We start from the raw sequence: 20,755 nt of genomic DNA, 5'->3' as shown, positions 1-20,755 counted from the left end.
TCACTGGCTCACCAAACCAGACTTGGATGGGGTAATCTCTTTGGTCTTTTGTTGCCCATTTCCTCCAGCACTGCCCCCTCCCCTTTTTAAGACACTATTTCATAAAGCCCAGGCAGGCATGAAACTCACTGATCTCCTGCCGGGATTACAGTGTGCCCCGCCACTTGGGGCTCAGTGCAGCACCGGGCACAGACGCCTGGACTTCAAGCATGCTCTGTGTGGTGGTTTGAAAGAAATGACCCCCAAAAAGAGTGGCATTGGGCTGGAGAGATGGCTCAGAGGTTAAAAGCACTGACTGTTCTTCCAGAGGTCCTGAGTTCAATTCCCAGCAACCACATGGTGGCTCACTACCATCTATAATGAGATCTGGTGCCCTCTTCTGGGGTGCAGGTATGCATACAGGCAGAACACTGTATATAATAAATAAATAAATCTTTTAAAAAAAGAGAGAGAGTGGCATTAGGTGTAGCCTTGTTGGAGTAGGTGTGGTCTTGTTGGGGGAAGCGTGTCACTGTGGAGGTGGGCTTTGAGGTCTCATATATTACTTAAGCTACACCCAGTGAGAGGTCACTTCCTGTTGCCTGCAAGCTGTAGGACCCTCATCTCCTTCCCCAGCACCATATCTGCCTGCATGCTAGCATGTCCCACTGTGATGATAACGAACTGAACCTCTGAAAATGTAAACTACCCTATTAAATGTTTTCCTTGGCCATATGTGGTGGTGCACATCTTTAATCCCCACACTCAGGAGACATAGGCCAAAAAAAAATCTCTGAGTCCAAATCAGGAGCAGAAGGAGAGCGAACATGAGCAAGGAACTCAGGACCGCGAGGGGTGCACCCACACACTGAGATAATGGAGATGCTCTATCGGGAACTCACCAAGGCCAGCTGACCTGGGTCTGAAAAAGCCTGGGTTAAAACCGGTCTCACTGAACATAGCGGACAATGAGGACTACTGAGACATCAAGAACAATGGCAATGGGTTTTTGATCCTACTGCATGTAGTGGCTTTGTGGGAGCCTAGGATGTTTGGATGCTCACCTTACGAGACCTGGACGGAGGAGGGTTTTCCTTGGACTTCCCACAGGACGGAGAGCCCTGATTGCTCTTTGGGCTGACGAGGGAGGGGGAATGGATTGGGGGAGGGGGAGGGAAAGGGGAGGCGGAGGTGGGGAAGAGACAGAAATATTTAATAAAGAAAGAAAGAAAGAAAGAAAGAAAGAAAGAAAGAAAGAAAGAAAGAAAGAAAGAAAGAAAAAAAAACAAAAAAAAACAAAAATAAAAGTAAGTGGCTTCTATCCAAAAAAAAAAAAAAAAATCTCTGAGTTTGAGGCCAGCATGGTCTAAAAGTGGGTTCTGGGACAGCCAGGGCTGTTACATAGAGAAACCCTGTCTTGAAAAACCAAAACAAAACAAAAGTTTTCCTTTATAAGAGTTGCTGAGGTCATGGTGACCCTTCACAGCAATGGAAACCCTAAATAAGACACCAGGCAAAGTCTACCAACGTAGCTGTGTTCCCAGCTACTTTTGCCCTCTCTCTCTAATGAACAGAAATCTACCCTCCAGGAAAAGTTACCGAAAGCCAGCATGCAGGAGGTGATTGTACAAAATTCTGGGCCTCAGGCAGACAGGCAAAGCCAGTCCTCTTCCCTCTGGCTCATATAGACTGCTCCTTCCAGGGACCTTGCCAAAGTCCCTCCCCCTACCCCCTTGCTCAGATTACTACCATCCATGGGACAGAGCTCTGCCCAAGGCAAGGGATGGAGTTCAGCTGTGGGGCTCCTGCTGAGCCCCCAGTAAGAGGCTGGGGGTGCGGGGTGTGGATCAGTGGGCAGCATCCGCCTAGCTTGCATAGGCGCCACATACACACCCAGCACTCACAAACATACACACTCTGGCAAAAGTGTTCAAACCATGTGTGGGTTGTCTGCCACCGCCAGGAAGGTTTTCCTAGGAGCCTGGGTGTCAGGTGCAAAGCAAACTCCATTTTCCCAAATTCCAGCAGTTAGGCAAAAGCCAGCATTTCTTAAGAACACGTGCCGCTGGTTCCCCTCTACCAAAGGAGCCGGTTCCTTTATCACTGGCAGAAAGAACAAATGGTTGTATGCAGTGCCCATCCGCACAGCAAAGCGTATGCTGGGGGCGGGGGGCCTCCAGGCTCCCTCAGTATCACAAGGACCTGTCTCCGAGTCCCTGCCGGCATCCTGACTTCCTCCTCGGGAGCTTCCCTCCCTCCCCAGAGCGGCTCATTTTCCTCATAACCCTGTTATTTCAGCCATGGTCTCTTCTCTTCCTCTCTCATTTGTTTGCTTGTTTTTCAAGACAGGGTTTCTCTGTGTGTGTAGCCCTAACTGTCCTGGAACTCGATTCGTAGACCAGGCTGGCCTTGAACTCAGAGATCCGCCTGCCTCTGCCTCTGGAGAGCTGGAGTCTTCTACGGCGTGCGGCACCAGTTTGCCGTCTTCTCTATTGCCAGTACTCCGTCCTCCTCTCCCTCTGCTCTGCTTCCCTCCCAGCCAGGTCCAGTCTGCTGTTTTCCCTCTCTGCTCTGGACTGTCCTCTCTCGTATCTACAAAACAGACCTTCCCTCAACCATGTGTGGATCGGCTGTCATCAGCTTATACGCTGGGCAGAGAAGGGACTTGCTGTGAGCATCCAAGCGTGATGAGGCAGGTATGTACGACTGGTGGTGATCAAGTCTAATTGAGTCTAAATTTTTTTTTTAACTTTTAGAGAATATTTGTGTGGGTGGAAAACCTACTCCCATAAGACACACACACACACACACACACACACACACACATGCGCGCGTGTGCACACGCTGAATAAATGTAATAAAAGGGGGTGAGGGCTGGAGAGATGGCTCAGAGGTTAAGAGTGCTTGTTGTTCTTACAGAGGACCAGCGTTTGGTTCCCACCTGACTCAAGACAGGTGGCTCTCTACCCAACTACCGGTGACTCCAGTTCCAAGGGGGTACGATACCATCTTCTGGCCTCCATGGACACCTTCACTCTCATGTACACACCGACACTTACACACACAATTTATTTAAACAACAAGAATAAAGGAGAGGGATGTAGCTCAGTTGTAGAGTACTTGCCATCACGCAGGACTCCGAGTTTGATCCCAGCACCGTGTGAACTGCGCATGTGGTCCACACCGTAATCCCTATAGTGAGTTGGAGGCCTGCCTGGGCTCCATGAGACCCCGACTTCACATATATGACTCATGGACTCGAGAGCTACAAAGACCCTTTTATTTAATGTGAGGCTGAGGAAGCTCAATAATTTATCAGGGAACCCTCAGAAGTCCACTCCCATGGGCAGCAGTGGTGCACGCCTTTAATCCCAGCACGTGGGAGGGAGAGGCAGACGGATCTCTGTGAGTTCGAGGCCAGCCTGGTGTACAGAGTGAGTTCCAGGACAGTCAGGGATACACAGAGAAACCCTGTCTCGAAAAAAAACAAAAAATAAAACAACGAAAGTCCACTGTCCCTGAGTCCATCGGGTCGGTAGGAAGGTGGCAGACTCCAGGGACCTCCTGAGAGGGACGCTGAGGGCAGAACATTCCGTGCCAGGCACACAGACACGCTCAGGAAATGAGAAGAGCTGGGCCCCCTCTCTCCGAGAACGGCACCCCCGGAGCCCAACAAGGCACAATGGCAGAGGTTTGGCAGACTGGTTGAGTGTCAGGGGTCAACAAAGGACACCATGATGTATCGAGTGCCCCGGGTGGTAGGCAGCCCCTCGTGGTAGTGTGTGAGGCGGCCAGGGTGCAGGAGAGCCCAGCCCTTTCTTGGGGATGAGATTCTGCAGTCATAGCGCAGGAAGCGGCAGCCACCTCCCTGGGGAGATGAGAGAGAACATAAAAAGTAAGGTTAGCAGACATGGGGATGTGGGGGGCAGGGGGCAACAGGCACAGGGGAGGTGCCAATTAAACGGGCTGCTGAGACAGGCAAGAGAGGTGCTGGTTAATCTGCATGCCAACTTGACGGAATTTAGAGCCATCACAGAAACCCACCTCTGGGAATATCTGAGAGGGAGTTCTAGAACAGGTTAGAGAGGGGCGGAGGAGACCCCTCCCAAAGAAGGATGGTGCCATCTCATCATCTAGGACTGATCAAAAGGAGCGAGTAAGGACTAGAGAGATGGCTCAGCAGTTAAGAGCACTGCTTGCTCTTCCAGAGGATCCAGGTTCAATTCCCAGCATCCACAACAGCTCACAACTGTAACTACAGTTCCAGGGGACCCGACACCCTCACACAGACACACATGCAGGCAAACACACCAATGAACATTAAATTAAATTAAAAAAAAAAAAAAAGAAAAAGTGTGCTGGGCTTCAGGCTTCACCTTTTTGACTGTGGATACAGCGTAGCTAGCAGCCTCCCGCCTGCCAGCATGCCTTCCCCACCATGAGGGACCGTACTCCCAGAATGTGAACCAAAACAGACCGACCTTCCTTCCTTCCTTCCTCCCTCCTTCCCTTCCTTCTTTCCTTCCTTCCATCTTTCCTCCCTCCCTCCCCTTCATTGCTTTTGTCAGGAAGTTTGTGGCCATAACAGAAAAGTAACCAATTCAGACATGGCCAGCCAGAGGACGTAGGGAGGCAGCTGTAATGGCTGAGTTTACATCAACTTGACACAAGCTGGGATCAGGGAGGAGGGCGTCTCAACAGAGGTAAGACCTCCATTGGGCCAGCCTGTGGGGCATTTTCTTGACTGATGATTGCTGGGGGAAGACCCAGCCCACCGTGGATGAAGCCGTGAAGAACGAGCCAGAAAGCAGCACCCCTCCAAGGTCTCTGCATCAGTTCCTGCCTCCAGGTTCCTGCCCTGCTGGAGTTCCTGTCCTGTCCCTTCATGATTGTGAGCAGTCCAGCCATGACCTGACACAGCCAGAGGCTGGGAAAGGAGCTGAGACATGGCTGCCGGGGAAGTGTGTGCAGTGTCCCGAGACAGGAAGGACCCAGACTCACCTCATAGTCCACGCCCTTGTGGTTGAGGGCAACGTTGAGAGTGAAGGTGGACGAGTCGTGGTGCGGCCGAAGTGAGGGCTGTTCATCTGGCCGGTAGCGGACCACAAAGTTCATCACTGCCCGTGTCTGTGGGGACATGCAGTGGAAGCCACAAGACGGGCAAGGGAAGCCACGCCTCTTCCTTTTCTCATATTCTTTTGTTTGTTTTTCAAGACAAGGTCTCACTGTGTAGCCTTGGCTACATTCTGTAGACCAGGCTGGCCTCGAACTCATAGAGCTCTGCCTGCCTCTGCCTCGTTAGTGCTGGGATAACAGGTGTGTGCTACCACACCTGGGTCTACTTGTCCTCCTGCACCTTGGGTTCCTCCCCAGAACTGGGAGTACAGATGTGTAACGCGATGTCCAGCTTTTCACACGGGAGCTGATGACATGAACTCTCCCCCATCTTCCCCAGCCCCATTTTTCCTGGTTTTTGAGACAAGGTCATGTAGCCCAGGCCGGCCTTGAACTCACTGTGTGACTACAGATGACCCTGAACTTCTGGTCCTCCTGCTTCTCCCTCCTGAGTGCTGGGATAACAGTCCTGTATTACTGTCCTACCCCATTTTACACAGTGCTGGAGACAAAGCCAGGGCTCTGTGCACGCTGGGCAAGCATCGAACTGACCCACATCCCCAGCCCTTCCTTTCTGTTTTGAGACAGGGTTTCACTGAGCAGCCCATGGTCTCGTCAAACCCTTGTTCTTCGAGCCTCAGTCTCTCTCTTTCTCTCTTTTTTAAGTGTATTTTATTGATGAAACATTATTATTATCATTATTATTATTATTTTTGAGCCTCAGTTTCTCAAGCGCTGAGGTTACAGGTGGTTGCATGCCCGGCCAGGGACTCTTCTAATGACAGAGCAGCCCAAGTCGGAGACCTGGCTTCTTCCCAAGCCACCTCGATCCCAAGCCCCAAGTCTACAGAGACTGAGAGGGGGTTCCGTGTGGAGCCTTCCAAGACTGGGGTACAAGAAGACAGCAGTGGTTGGATACCCTACCTTGGTATGATAGCCAGGGAACAGGTACTCGGTCATGGGCCCCACATATGTCCTCAGCAGCTGAAGCCACTGGTCTTCGTACCCCACCTGCTTCATGTGGATATCCACAGTGGGCACATTCTCGTATCCTCCAGCCAACCTGGAATCCTGTGGACAGCAGACACTGAGCCCCTCACATCTGGGCTGGCCCATTCTTCCTCAGGGACAGTATCAGCTTCTTCTTGCTGGTTCCTAGTCTTTTTGTTTGTTTTTCGAGATAGAGTTCTCTGTGTATTCCTGGCTGTCCTGGAACTCGCTCTGTAGACCAGGCTAGCTTCTAACTACTCAGAGATCCACTTGCCTCTGTCTCCAAGGGCTAGGACTAAAGGCTACGGCACCACTGCCAGCCAGAGTCACTGTGCTGGGCCTTTCGGTCTCTGGTGTTGTCAGCTCTCCTATGCTATCGAACAGCCATAGCCCATGAAATAAGCACCCTCTGTGTAAGACCTAACTTGGACTGTCAACTTGATGGGCCTCATCCGGACTACGTTAACAGAGATGGGAAGACCTGACCACTGTGGCAGCCCCATCCCACGTGCCAAGGTCCTGAGAACAGGATCTGAGCACCAGCACCCATCTGTCTCTGTGTCTGATTGCAGATGTCATGTGACCAGCTGTGTCAGGCTCCTGCCGCCTTGCCTCCCCGCCGTGATGCGCTGTACCCACAGACTGTGAGCCCTTCCTTCGAGTTGTTTTGGTCGGATACTTTGTCACAGCAATGAGACAAGTGACTGCCACGCCCTGAATGAGCCCCACCCTTGGGAATCCCTCCACACCCCAAGCCCACTGCCCCCTTGGGAACCTCCACCCTCACCTCGTGCCGGCCTCCAGACCACTGGCCGTAGTGCTCCATCTCCTCCACTAGCTCGTCACACATCTGCTCCGTCAGCAGGGGGAACCAGTACACATCTGGGCAGGGCTGGGGACACGGCAAGGTGAAACTCAAGGGAGAGGGACAAGGGGTGGGACAGGCGACAGGACAGGGGAGGGAGACATACAGGGGAGGATCTACGGAAGGGCAACCTGAGCTCTCTAGGCAGCTGCTGGGGTGTAGTCAGCGAAGAGGCCTCCATCCTCCTGCATCAGCTTCCAGCGGTCAGAGAAGGGCAGAAATAGGGTGCCTAGAGCCCCAGTATCTAGGACAATGATCCTGTTCTGCCCCCCCCCCATTTTTTTTGGAGACAAGGTCTTATGTCGCCCAGGCTAGCTTCAAATTCACTGTGTAGCCAAGGCTGGCCTTGAACTTCTGGTCTTCCTAAGTGCTGAGCTCATAGGCTGCAACACCGCGCTCGGTGCTGCATATGGTAGAGGACAGAACCTAGGGCTCTGTGAATGCCAAGCAAGTCCTCTACCGAGTGAGCTACATCCCCAGCCCCTTTATTTCTCTTAGTTTTAGACAAGGTCTTACTACGTAATCCAGATGGTCTTGAACTTGCTATGTGTCTGAGGCTGGCCTTCAACTCCTAACCCTCCTAGCTTCTTCCTTCCACTGCCTGAATTCTGGGATTATAGGCAAGCGCCACACCTCTGTTTGTCTTCATGTGAGCGTGGGCACACCTGTGTAGGGGCGTGCATACTCAAATGTGTGTGTGTGAGGATCTGAGTTCACCACGAGGAACTGCTCAACTTTTCCTGTGTCAAGCCCAGAGCTTACTGATGCAGCCAGTCTGGCCAGTCAGTTTGCTGAGGATCCTGAGTCTTTGCCTTTTAATGCTGGAATTAGACAGACTACCATACATGCAGCATTTACTTAGGTTCTGGAGAGCTGAACTAGGTCCTTATGCTCATGTGTTAAGTGCTTAACCACAGAGTGGTCTCCTCTGCCCCATCTGTTTTATTGAGACTTGGTGTAGCCACCTGACCGTATGACACTCACTACGCAGTCCAGGCTAGCCTGGAACTCTCCATCCTTCTGCATCAGATTCCAGACTGCTAGGATTGCAGTGTTATACTCAGTGTGGCTATCAGCCTCCCTCCTGTCCAAACAGCAAACCCTCAGTCTTTGGGAGCTCAGCGGTGGGCGGGTCACATAGGCCGCGGTCCTGGGGCAGCTTACCTGCTCCACCAGCCCCTCCCCATCCAGGGCCCGGCTGTAGTTCTCATGAATGTACTGTTCTTTCCAGTCCTGCAAGAGGGGTTGTGGCATTTGAGTGGCGCCTTCTAGACTCTCCCCATTGGGCTACGCACTCCCCGTGGTGGGCAATGGAGGGGGTCCTTCTCACCACAGGGTTGTCAAAGATCTGCCAGAGGTCTGGGTGTAAGTGGTCAGTGTCATAGCGAGAAGTGGCCAGCAGCCGGCCAAACTCATGCTGGTTGCTGAGGTGGAGGAAGATGCCCTGGAGTGGGGTAAAGGGTGGGCATGCGTGAGGAGGACCACAGGAAGCTGTCGGCACAGCCTCAAGTCCCCAGGCTTGGCAACCCATGCCAACCACCCCACTCACCTTATCCCGTAGGCTCTTGCAGAAAGCCATGTCTGGGTCAGTGTCACTGCCTGAGAACACCTCCTTCTGGGGCAGCTCTGTCCTCAGGGTCTCCCCGCGGATCACATATGCCTGGGATATGTAGGGCACATTCCACACGCCCCTGCAGACACCGAGTATCGTTAGCCAGGCGGACAACCCCTCAGATTATACTTTATTAACTGTAAAAGCTCCGTCCCTCAGGGTACCCCAGAACCCTGAGCCTGTGGCAATCACACCAATGATGGGAAGTCACCACCCAATCCATTGCCGGTCCCTACCCACAGCTGTGGCCTGTCTAATGACCACCCAGGATGCTACAAAGTGGGGATCCAGGGAAGGCTCTGGTCCCTGCATGGCACACATGGGTAGGACTCACACTCGCTTCCGCTGCACCAGTTCCACATAGTCTTCGGAGCGGGCATAGTACTCATCGGGGCTCAGGGCACCCCAGAAGTTGGACCAGAGTTTGCCATGGCGGGAAAGCATGGGGGCTATTACCTTCCTGGATAAAACAGAGGTGAAGGCTGGGCAGAGGGGAGTGAACAAGAGGGGACAGAACTATGACCCACCCAAGGGAGGGGTGGAGCTCCTAGGCCCTCCTGGGGTTTCATGGATGCATAGGGTTGGCTGGTCACCTGTTTTGTTCAATCAAGATGCGCAGGGTCTCTGGGTTGGTAAGGACAGCATCAGCATCCAGGCTGAAGTAGAACTCACACTCGGGGTCCTGCCGACAGTTATCCCTGGAGGGGAAGACCCACAAATGGAGAGAGTTCAAATGGGGCGTGGGGGCAAGGCAACGGGAACGGAGGGACAAGTGGGGCTCTCCCAGCTCTGAGAGGAAGACAAGAGTCAGTGCGTGTCTCCTTCCCCAGGGGCTCCACCGTCTATGGCAGGATGAGGGAGATTCACTCACATGGCCATGTCCCTGGCCTCGCCGGGGCTCAGGGCTTCCTCTGGCCCTACTAGCTTTGTAGCTGAGAAGTGGTCCTGGAGCTGCGGCCAGGCGTCTGCAATGTGAGGCTCATGGTACACCTCCTAAAGATGGGGCAGGGAGGAGCATGTACTGACAGCTTGGGCAGAGGTGGTACCCAGAGATGCAATCAGGGCAGGAAGGATGGGAAAAGGTGTAGGATGTGGGGGTGGGGAGGTCCCATGTCTCACGTTGTTATGGAGGAAGAGAGAGATCCTGTCTGGGGGGTAATCCAGGAGCAGTAGGCGCTGCAGGAATCGAGGCAGGAAGGGGGTAGGCTGCTCCACAAACACGGCCAGAAGCACCCGGGGGGGAGGCTGAGGATACCACAGGACAAGGCTCACAGAAGCCCGGGCCTCTCTCTGCCCCGCAGCCCTCACCGGCCACTGACCACGCTGCCAGATCAGGATGCCCAGGAGCTTGGCAACTGGGGCTGCCCAGCTTGTCCTCCCCTACATCTCATCTCTCTCCTCACCTGCCCCCCCGGGAGTGTCCTCTGGTTCTGGTTGCAGAATCCACAGCCTCCCTGGGGAGTCCAGCCATTGGGGACATAGTTCCCCAGGTAGTTGAGCTGGAGCTGTTGGAACAGAGGGAGGGTAGCTGAGGTGGACATGTCTGGGGACACATGAAAGGCAAGCTGGGCTCAGCACAGGGTGAAGAGAGGTGGCTGTCCCAGCACCTCTTTACTGGGACTGGGGAGGACCAGATGGACCAGGAGGGATGGGGTACCCAGGGCTCGAGACAAGCAGGGGCTGAGGACCCCAGAGGCACCTTGGTGGGACCGTTTCCATGGACCACAACAGGGAGAGTGTCGTACGCCACGTTTCGGATGCGCACACGATTCTGGTCGAACTTTAAGACCACTTCATCTGGGGGAGGAAAGGAGGTTTTCAGGAGTTCCTTCATCTGGGAACCACAGAGCAACGGGGTCCCAGCTCCTCTAGTGGACAGAGCAGTGTGGGGGCCCAGCGGTCTGGACTACAGCTCAGTCAGGGCAGTGCTTTCTTCTGTTGTTGTTGTCGGGCTGGGATTTCCTTATAAAAGCATTATTATTATTTTGTTTACCTTGGTTTTTCGAGACAGGGTTTCTCTGTAGCTTTGGAGCCTGTCCTGGAACTCACTCTGTAAACCAGGCTGGCCTCGAACTCACAGAGATCCGCCTGCCTCTGCTTCCCGAGTGCTGGGATTAAAGGTGTGTGCCACCACTGCTCACCTTATTTTATTTTTTTAAATCATCATACAGAGTGTCTGACTGGGACTGGTGAGGTGGCTCACCTGATAAAGGCACTGGCCACCAAGCCTGGCACCCAGAAACCACACGGAAGTAAAGAGCAGCCTCACGTGCTCTCCTCTGACTCTGCACCGGGAGTGTGCTCCACTCCAAAACACATGAGAAAAACAATATATTTTGGAGTTTTTCTGTAAGTCCTTTCTTTCCTTTGATCAGGTCTCGCTATGTAGCCCAGGATGGACTGCAACTCGAGGTCCTCCTGCCTCTGAGACCAGGGAACTCACACCATCCTCGCCTTGCCAGTCTGTCCAGGCTGCTGCCGCCTTCGAGAGGTCACTCGACCTGACCTGGGGTGACTCACTAGTCCCTAAGGAAGTCAATTTTCTCACCTGCCAAAGGGTCTTCCAAGGTGGGAAGTCAGGGAACACTCCCTTTGCAGAAGCTCTGTGTTAATGAAATCACAGCGGTAGTAGAGTCCCTGACTGGGGACCTTAGCGTATGTCTGCTAGACAGATATGTGGATGGTGCTGGGGGCTGAACCTAGGGTTTCTGTATGCTAGGCACACCTTCTAGCCCTGAGTTCCTCACTCCCCAGCCACTCACTGGGGATTCTAGGCAGGTGCTCTATCACTGAGCCACACCCCAGCCCCTCATTTGTGGATTCTAGGCAGGTGCTCTATCACTGAGCCACACCCCAGCCCCTCATTGGAGGATTCTAGGCAGGTGCTCTATCACTGAGCCACACCCCAGCCCCTCATTGGAGGATTCTAGGCAGGTGCTCTATCACTGAGCCACACCCCAGCCCCTCACTGGGGGATTCTAGGCAGGTGCTCTATCACTGAGCCACCCCCAGCCCCTCACTGGCAAACCTTCAGCAGCATTCTGCTGCAGGGCCACACTCACAGTCTCACTATTGCTAACACAATATAATGCGCTTAGGTGTTGGATAGGTTAGCACACTGGTCATCCGTAGACCAGCCCAGTTCTGGCAGGAACCCATCCCTCATCACCTACTTCGAACCATCTTCTTCCTCACCTAAGGCTCCATTGAGGTTCTGGAAGATCCGGGACTTATGGTCCAGATTAAGCTTGAGCTTCTCCTAGACGGCACAAGATGGAGCCGTGAACGAAGAGGGGACAGGGGACACCGTGTCTTTCTGCAAGTCCCCTCATGTCTTCCCTCCCTTCCATCCCTCATGTCCCGAGTCTCCCTACCCGCAGCCCTGGGTCCAGGTACAGGCGCGTGTAGAACAACTGATCGTCATCGTCATCTTTGTATTTCCACTGACGGACAATTTGATGGATGGTCGGGGCGAAGCCAATGAATCCTGGGGGACAGAAGAGAAGTAGACCCCCAAGGATCCCACTCTCTCTCCAACCCTCAAGAACCAGAAGCATGCAATGCCTCGCTGCTGACGGCACTTTGGCACTCACCACCAGAGTTGAGGAAGCGCTTGCCCGTGCCCACCTCAGGGTACTGCTCGGCCAGCCCCCACTCGGGCCAGCAGAAGCTCTCGGCAGAGAACAGCAGGTGACTGCCACTCTGGACAAACTTCTTCAGCAGCTCTGTCGGGCTGCTGGCCAGAATCACATCGTAGCTGGACGAGGAAAAGGGTCTCTTTTTCTCTCTGCTCCTCCGTTTTCCCTCTCTCTCCACCCAGACAGACCCTCTTTACCTGTCTACAAACATGATGATCATGTCTTCCCGATCCGCGTACTTCTCCATTTCCTTCTTTAGCCACCTGACCTTCTGGCCTCCACCAACTGTTCGAGCGACATCACCTCCTCGCCACTCGTGTCCCAGGCCCAGGGTCTGCAGGAAAGAACCCACTCCCACAGGTCAAGGTGAGGCAACACGACCAGCTCCCAGCCCACTCCTGAGGGAACTTCTCCCATGAGTCCCCCCACTCACCCGTACGGTGTAGTTAAAGAACTCTGCAGACTGCAGAAAACGCCGGTAGCCCTCTGTCTCTGCCGTAGCCACAGTGATCACCAGCAATTTGTCTGACACGGCCAAGGAATTAGCACTTAGGACCCACGTGTTTATCCCTGTGTATCCCCTCCACCTCCCTGCTATCTCACTCAAGTTCTCCCCGTTCCCTCCTCAATTCCTGCTCAGGGCCATTTGGTCTCCAGAAGAGTCGAGAAACAGGAATGGGGGCTGGGGTGTTCCTGTCTGTCCGGGGAGACTGGAAGCCCCTAGTTTCAGCGTGGGGAGAGGGTGATGCGCCGGGTCCCCGGTGAGAAAGGACGCTCCCTCCCAGGCTGGCAGACGTGTCGTCTCTGCCCCCTCGGCCTCCCGGGTTCTCACCTGGGTTGACAGGGTTCGAGCCCCGGGGTCGATCGGAGGCAGAAGTCACAGGGGGCAGCGGCGGCAGCAGCAACAGCAGCAGGAGCAAAAACCGGGGTTCCGGGCCCGAAGCAGCCATGGTCAGCAGCACCCTCAGGCGACACCCGGGCCCGCCACGGGGCTGAGCTCAGCGCCTGGATTCCGGCTCTGGGAGAAGGTTCTGGGAAAAGGGAAGCCGAGCCCGCTGTGAGGAGGAGCTGGGCTTGGGACTCCGCCCTGGAAAAAAGGCGTAACCCGAGGCCACCGAAAACCCGAGATGCAGACGGCGAGACAAGGCAAGGCTTGTCCCGTGGGCGCGGGCTGGGGGTGGGGAGGAGCCGGGGATCCGAGCCCCCCGGGAGGGTCCAGGGGACGCGGGGGCGGGTCTTGGCCGCAGTCCGGACCCGGAGGAGGACTGGACGGCGAGACCTGCGAGGGCGCGCGGCGGGGACGACGGGCCCGGAGAGGCGGGATCGCGCGGACATCGCTGCGGGCGGGGGTTCCACAGAGCCCCGAACCTGCCCACCACGCCTCCCCGCTGCCCGGGGACACGCCCCGGGACCCCGCAGACCTCCCGCACCATGTTTTAAAAGTGACCCTTGGCGGGGGGCGGGGGGGGGTGTCAGGGGCTCCTAGGTTTTTTTTTTTTAACAACCACAGCGCGACCGGAAGTAGGTTTGCCCCTATCAAAGATGGCGGAAAAGCTTTCTGGTCTCCAAGGGAACATCACGGCCTGGCTTCAAGTAGGCGGGGCTTGGCTGCGCACGCGCCCGTGTGCACGCCACCGGAAGGGATGCGCTTGGGCCGAGGGCGAGTGGTTAATACGCGTGCGCAGTAGGCTCTTCTGACAACTGTTGCGCAAATGGTGGAGAAGAAACCCTCGGGTACGTGAGCCTTTAGAGGTTCGCCCTTTTCTGCATCCCAAGTTCGAATCCATCTTAACATTACCCCGCCGCCCGGTTATTCCTGTCAAATCCCCTTGCAGGCCCTCTCGCCCGGCGTTGGGGCAGCGCCGCAACCATTCATTCGTGTTTGGTGAATGTTTTGGTGAATGTTTGCCGTAAGCTAGACACCAGGGATGGAGAGGAGAGCCTTGTCATTCCAAAGCCTGGGTACAATGAGCATTTGTACCCATCCCAGCTTCTGGATGGAGGGGACGGAGCCGCTTAGGAAATCAAAGGCCTTGGCTTTAGGTTCCCCACCACCACGCACGCCACTCTCCAAGTTCTTTTTTATTTATCGAGACAAGTTTCACTTTGTACCCTAGGTTGCCTGTGTAGTTAGGCTGGTCCTGCCTCAGCCTCTCGATGTCTTGTAACCAGGTCTGTGGTTTGGCTTGAGACTGGCTTGTTATGTGGAACACAGCTCTTTCTTTGCGTTAGAAGCACCAGGAATGGGCTGCCCAGGTGGCCCAGTAGGTAAGGGTGTTTGCTGCCAAGCCTGAGTCGAAGTCAGTCCCTAGGACCCACATGATGGGAGAAAAAAAATTCCACAAATTGTCCTCTGTCCTCCACCTGTGTACTGCGGTACCCACGTGCGCACAGAAACACATAAAATAAATGAGCTTTTTGAAGTATGAAATGCTAGAGAAAGAGGCTAGGGATTTGGCTCGGCTGGTAGAGGGCTTGTCTGGCAGGCACAAAGCTCTGTTTCATTCCCCAGCACCACAGAAACCACAGGCATGGTGGTGCACAAGAGGTCATTCAGAATCGTGCCCAGCTACGTAGTAAGTTCCAGGTCAGTCTGGGCCTCCTGAGACCCTACTGAAGGTGGGGGGGGGGTTATTAATAGAAGGACAAGCAGAGGTGGCCTGAAGAGGGGGGCCAAGACGTGGGACTGGAAAGCACACCAGCCGCGACAGGAGGACAGTTGGAAGTCACGCCAAGGAACAGAGACTCTTAGTTCAAGGAGAGTATTCAGTGCAGTCACAGGGCATAGGAATGCGGCTCAGGCTGAAGGAACATTCTAGAAACATACCCTGGATTTGGCCCTGCAGAGTCACAGATGTGTTGAATAGGGAAGCCAGAGGTCAACATAGTGTCAATCCTCTACATACACTGCCTTACTTTTTAAAATTTATATGTGTGTGTGTGTGTGTGTGTGTGTGTGTTGCTATGTGCGAATGGAATGCTAGATAAAGGCTAGGGATTTGTGCCCACGGAGGACCTGGAGCTGGATTACAGGTGGTTGTGAATCACCCTGGTGGTTGATGGTCCTGTGTGCTGGGAAACTGAACTCTAACTCTGCAAGAGCAGAAAGTGCTCTCAACCCCTGCGCCACCTCTCTAGCTGCAATTTATTGTGTCTCGAGTTACTGCTGGTACTGGGGACAAACAGCATGAAAGGCTGAAGTCGGCTCCCCCAGCTGAAAGGAAGCAGGGTCAAGAGCTGGGAACTTCCCGCAGCATAGTGCTGGGGCGAGGCCGGGAGACTGTGGCTCTCTGCCCTGCCAGCCCAGCCGCCTTCCTTTCTTGTCTTCCATAACTCTTGTTTGTCCCATCCAGTTCGCTCCCAGGACCCTGGACAGCGGCGGGTGCTGGACCGGGCGGCCCGGCAGCGGCGGATCAATCGACAGCTCGAGGCTTTAGAGAACGACAATTTCCAGGACGACCCCCACGCAGGCCTCCCCCAGCTGGGCAAGAGGCTGCCTCAGTTTGATGACGATGCAGACACAGGTGTGGTGGGCGTTGTGGGAGAGAGGATGAGATGGTGTCACGAAGTTCCTGGCAACCTGTTACCGCAGATGCCATGGAGCAGAGATGGGACTGAATCTTTATTGCATTTTTTTGTTTCTTTAGTGTGTGTGTGTATTTATGCATGTGTGTGTTTGCGCAGTTTTGCACATGCTTGCATGTGGAGGTCAGACAGAAACTTACTGGTTCTCGCCTTCCACCCTGTAGCAGTGTTTGAACTAGGTCACTCAGGTTGCTGGGTTTGGCTGCAGGTGCCCTTAGCTGCTGAGCAATCTTGCCAGCCCCTGGTTCTTCAAACCTTCAATTTATTCAGAGAGTCGACAATCTGAGAAGAGAATGCATCTTCAGTCAGCGGGTTATACACAGACAAAAGGCCGTCGGTCATTCTGGATTGACTGACTGTCAGTCTTTCCCCTCTGTGTCACGTCTCTGAGACTTGTGGTGACCGTGTCTCTCATTGTCATCCCTTGATCTTGTCCCTCATTCTGTGGATGTCTGAGCTGGTGGGCTAAGGCACTTTGAACCACTGAGTAACTTAGTGTCTGCTGGCGTTACCTTTGTCCTCCAAGGACGCCTGGACTGGGAGGGCGGGATTAACTCGACAAAAAACTATCAACAGCTGTGTGTGCTAAGCTAGTGATAAATGTACATGCCTGTTCTTTCTCTGCTCTTCCTGTTGCGGAAGGATTTTGTCTGTTTGTGTGGACTATTATTCTAAGATGTGTTGCATTTGTTTATGCTGTGGAGTATATGTTTAATGATGCAAAGGTGTGTTGCATTCTTTTATGTTGCATTTGTTTTACTCTGTGAAGCTGGGTTACTTCGCCTGTCTAAAACACCTGATTGGTCTAGTAAAGAGCTGAATGGCCAATTAGCAAGGCAGGAGAAAGGATGGATGGGGCTGGCAGGCAGAGAGAATAAACAGAAAGGGAAAAAGAAGGTTGAGGAAACAAGAGAGATCAGGAGTGCGGAAGGAGAATAGGAAGACTCTAGGGGCCAGCCACCCAGCCACATAGCAAGCAACGAAGTAAGAAGTAAAGAAAGGTATATAGAAATAGAGAAAGATAAAAGCCCAGAGGCAAAAGGTAGACAGGATAATTTAAGAAAAGCTGACTAGAAACAAGCCAAGCTAAGACTTGGCATTTATAAGTAAGAATAAGCCTCCATGTATATGCTTGTTTGGGAGCTGTGTGGTGGGCCCCCCAAAGGAGCTAAAGAGCAAAGAAGTAAAACAGCCAACTATAGTCTATATTTTGAGAAAGGGTCTCTCTATATAGGCCAGACAGGCCTTGCACTCACAGAGATCCTCCTGCCTCTGCCTCTCAGGTCCTGGGATCAAAGGTGTGCGCCACTACTGCCCAGAGAGATTTTTTTAAATTTAAACAATTTCTGTTGCTCTATTTGTGCATATATGTGCACACATGCATGCCGTGGCATGGAATGCGGGTGGATGTCAGGACACCTTTCAGGAGTTGGCTTCCCTCTTTTGTGATGTGAGCCCTGGGGATTCACCTCGGCTGTCAGACTCGGCAGCAGCTCTTTACCCACGGAGCCATCTTGCTAGCTCAAGTGTGTCTTTTTTTTTTTCTTTTTTTTTTTTTCTTTCAAGACAGAGTTCTCTATAGCTTTGGAGCCTGTCCTGGAACTAGCTCTTGTAGACCAGGCTGGCTTCAAACTCACAGAGATCTGCCTGCCTCTGACTCCTGAATGCTGGGATTAAAGGCATTCGCCACTACCACCTGGCTTCAAGTATGTCTTTTTTTTTTTTTAATAAAAGATTTATTTATTTATTATATATACAGCATTCCTTCTATGTATGTTTGCATGCCAGAAGAGGGCACTAGATCTCATTATAGATGGCCGTGAGCCACCATTTGGTTGCTGGGAATTGAACTCAGGACCTCTGGAAGAGCAGTCAGTGCTCTTAACCTCTGAGCCATCTCTCCAGGCCCAAGTATGTCTTTTTTTTTTTTTTTTTTTTNTTTTGGTTTTTCGAGACAGGGTTTCTCTGTGGCTTTGGAGCCTGTCCTGGAACTAGCTCTGTAGACCAGGCTGGTCTCGAACTCACAGAGATCCACCTGCCTCTGCCTCCCGAGTGCTGGGATTAAAGGCGTGTGCCACCATCGCTCGGCTCAAGAATGTCTCTTTTAATACAGAATATAAAAGTATCCAAGTCAGCAGTGGTGGTGCATGACTTTAATCCCAGCTCTCGGGAGGCAGAGGCAGGTGGATCTCTGTGAGTTCAAGGCCATCTTGGTCTACAAAAGTGAGTTCCAGGACAGGCTCCAAAGGTACAGAGAAATCCTGTCTTTAAATAAATAAATAAATAAATAAATAAATAAATAAATAAATAAATCTCTGTTGGCCGGGTGGTAGTGGTGTGCACCTTAAATCCCAAAACTTGAGAGGCAAAAGCAGGCAGAACTCTGAGTTCAAAGCCACCCTGGTCTACAGACTAGTTCCAGGACAGCCAGGGCTACATGGAGAAATCCTGTCTCATAAACAAACAAAAAAACTATCCCTGTCATTGGGAAAGAAAAGAAGTCAAGGCTGTGGAGGCCCATATGGGATGGGTCCAGCAGAGGGTGTCTGGGAACCAGTCCTGTCTTTGCCAATGACTAGTTCCTGTGCTGGGAGTAACTGTCTTCCCCTCTCTGGGCCTGCGTGTCTTCATGTGGAGTAAAAAAGATGGAGCACCAGGTATGATGGTGTGTACACCAACACACAGAAAACTGAGGCAGGAGAATTGCCACGAGTCTAAGGTTAACCTGGTCTATATCGTGAGTTTGACGTCAGCTTGGGGTATGTAATGAGACCCTGTGTCAAGTCAGCGAAAACGAAAGGCCTGTGGTTTCAGCACGTGAGAAGTAGAAGCAGGAGGACCAGTCCAGGGTCATCCTTGTCTACATAGTGAGTTCATGGCCAGCCTGGGCTACCAGGATTGGAGATGTCAGGGTACAGGCAGACCCCAAGTGTCACAGCAGCTGTGTAGCAGCTACCTGACCTTGGTTCCCCCAGGAAAGAAAAAGAAGAAAACTCGAGGTGACCATTTCAAGCTTCGCTTCCGGAAAAACTTCCAGGCTTTGCTGGAGGAGCAGGTGAGAGAGTCCTTGGCCTGGTGGTGGTGGTGGTTCCCTCGAAAGCAAAGGGTCCTTGGTGGACATCAGCTGCATGGCAGATCAGAGCACTCAAGATGCCTGTCCCTTCATGTCTCTGCAGAACCTGAGTGCGTCTGAGGGTCCCAACTACTTGACAGCCTGTGCTGGTCCCCCATCCCGACCCCAGCGCCCCTTCTGTGCTGTATGTGGCTTCCCATCCCCGTACACCTGTGTGAGCTGTGGTGCCCGGTACTGCACAGTGCGCTGCCTGGGCACCCACCAGGAGACCAGGTGAGCCCGACTCTAACCATGCCCTAGTGCCATTCCACACAGCATCCAGGGCCTCTCTCCACCTCCAACGGGCTTCTTTTCTCTCTGCAGGTGTCTGAAGTGGACCGTGTAAACCTACATCAGGAGAGGAAGTATCCCCAACCCTTCCCCCAGCTCATCCTCAAAGGGTAGAGAGAAGAACTGTCCATTCACCCAGCGGAGCTGTGTCCTGCCAACCAATGGAGACCACACGGACCCTGGGGACTGTGTGGGATTGGTCTAACCCACAGAGTTATAATAGATGTAAATATAAAAAGTGATCAAAAATGGCCCAGCGAAAAGAACCTGACGGCTTTTTCTGAGGTATTTGGAGGTGAAGGGCAGAATTGACTGTTGCTCCTGCATGTGTCCTGTCTTCCCTCCTCTGGCCTTCCATTGTCTGCCCTCTGTGTTGTGGGGTTTATGTCCCATCTCCAGCTACGCTTAACTCGTCTCTGCCTTGAGTAGCAACTGCTTTAGTTTGAGGGACTCAGTTCTTCTTCTCCCTTGTTGAGACAAGATTTTTACTGTGTCTCCCCTCAGTGGGCTTCCGGCTAGCTGTTCCACGAGCTTCCAGGTGAGCATCCTACATGCCATCTCACTGCAGAGGGGCTAGGATTGCACATAGGAGCCATGGCACGTGTGGGGGCTAAGGACCAACCGTGAGTCATCAGGCTTTCAAGGGTCCCACCGCCTTATCCGCCCGGCCATCTCCCCTGCCCTGCCTGTTATAGCCAAGAAACAACAGCCACTTGAGTACCTTTGGAAAAAAATTTCCTGCTGGGCTAGAGAGATGGCTCAGTGGTTAAGCTCACTGGTTGCTCCTCTAGAGAACCCAGTTTCGATTTCCAGCACCCACACTACGATCTGTAACTCCAGTTTTAGGGGATCTGACACCCTCTTCTGAGGGTGCTTTATGCTCATGCTTGGGGTTGCAAAGATATATGTGAAGACAAAACATACATACATAAAACAATAAGTAAGCAATAACACATACATAAAACAAACACATAAAACAATAAACATAAACAATAAAGACACATAAAACAATAAACGTACATAAAACAATGACACATGCATAGAACAATAAACGCATATACATAAAAACAATAAAAGTTAAAAAATTCCTCCTCTTGGGGGCAGGCATCTCTTCACCAGAGGTCATAGCTTCTGGAAGCTTGTAGAGGGGCTAAGGAGGGAGGGATCCCAGCCAGCCAGCGAGGCCAGCTGCATCAACCCTGGTGGTTAGTGTCCTGTTACAATCCCTCTTCTTCACCTCCTGTTGTTTGCCTCGAGTTTTTCCCTTGTTTTTGAAGATTTAACAGCGTGTGTATGTGTGTTCCCACCACGCTGGTTCCAGAAGTCGGAATCAAGTTGTCAGCCCTGGCAGTGTGTGTGTGTGTGTGTGTGTGTGTGTGTGTGTGTGTGTGTGTTCCCACCACGCTGGTTCCCGGAGTCGGACTCAAGCTGCCAGCCTTGGCAGCACACGTCTTTGTCCGCTGAACCATCTTCACCGGCCCTATTTCTTAGTTATTCTTAGGAATTTAGTTTGGAAGGAAGTAGGGTTTTTGGATTTGTTTTGTTTTGAGACAGGGTTTCTTGTGTAG

The 20,755-nt window shown here is 52.8% G+C and overlaps 2 protein-coding genes across 3 annotated transcripts; one reads left to right on the top strand and one right to left on the bottom strand.

The window, feature by feature from the left end:
* Positions 1 to 3,245: 3,245 nt before the first annotated feature.
* Positions 3,246 to 13,174, bottom strand: Plod3 (procollagen-lysine,2-oxoglutarate 5-dioxygenase 3). Its single transcript, XM_050127872.1, has 19 exons — positions 13,032 to 13,174; positions 12,633 to 12,724; positions 12,397 to 12,533; positions 12,155 to 12,318; positions 11,936 to 12,048; positions 11,757 to 11,820; positions 10,261 to 10,358; positions 9,965 to 10,066; positions 9,681 to 9,806; positions 9,433 to 9,554; positions 9,155 to 9,259; positions 8,896 to 9,021; positions 8,499 to 8,640; positions 8,280 to 8,393; positions 8,114 to 8,182; positions 6,872 to 6,976; positions 6,019 to 6,165; positions 4,981 to 5,106; positions 3,246 to 3,847 (listed from the first exon to the last, which is right to left on the bottom strand). The coding sequence occupies exons 1-19, from the start codon at positions 13,147 to 13,149 to the stop codon at positions 3,692 to 3,694; spliced, it is 2,226 nt and encodes a 741-aa protein (XP_049983829.1). The 5' UTR covers positions 13,150 to 13,174; the 3' UTR covers positions 3,246 to 3,691.
* A 40-nt stretch (positions 13,175 to 13,214) lies between these two features.
* Positions 13,215 to 19,438, top strand: Znhit1 (zinc finger HIT-type containing 1). 2 transcript variants are annotated; one of them, XM_050127892.1, is made up of 5 exons: positions 13,215 to 13,345; positions 15,553 to 15,723; positions 18,760 to 18,839; positions 18,961 to 19,130; positions 19,221 to 19,438. In XM_050127892.1, the coding sequence occupies exons 1-5, from the start codon at positions 13,327 to 13,329 to the stop codon at positions 19,240 to 19,242; spliced, it is 462 nt and encodes a 153-aa protein (XP_049983849.1). In that variant the 5' UTR covers positions 13,215 to 13,326; the 3' UTR covers positions 19,243 to 19,438. The 2 variants fall into 2 exon arrangements, with proteins under 2 accessions (XP_049983849.1, XP_049983848.1); XM_050127891.1 differs by lacking the exon at positions 13,215 to 13,345 and adding an exon at positions 13,787 to 13,933.
* Positions 19,439 to 20,755: the final 1,317 nt, after the last annotated feature.

The sequence above is a fragment of the Alexandromys fortis genome, unplaced genomic scaffold (assembly GCF_014885135.2).
Source record: "Alexandromys fortis isolate MF-2015 unplaced genomic scaffold, M_Fortis_MF-2015_v1.1 scaffold_291, whole genome shotgun sequence".
Classification (NCBI taxonomy): Eukaryota; Metazoa; Chordata; class Mammalia; order Rodentia; family Cricetidae; genus Alexandromys; species Alexandromys fortis.
This window is presented reverse-complemented; position numbering and strand designations above follow the sequence as displayed.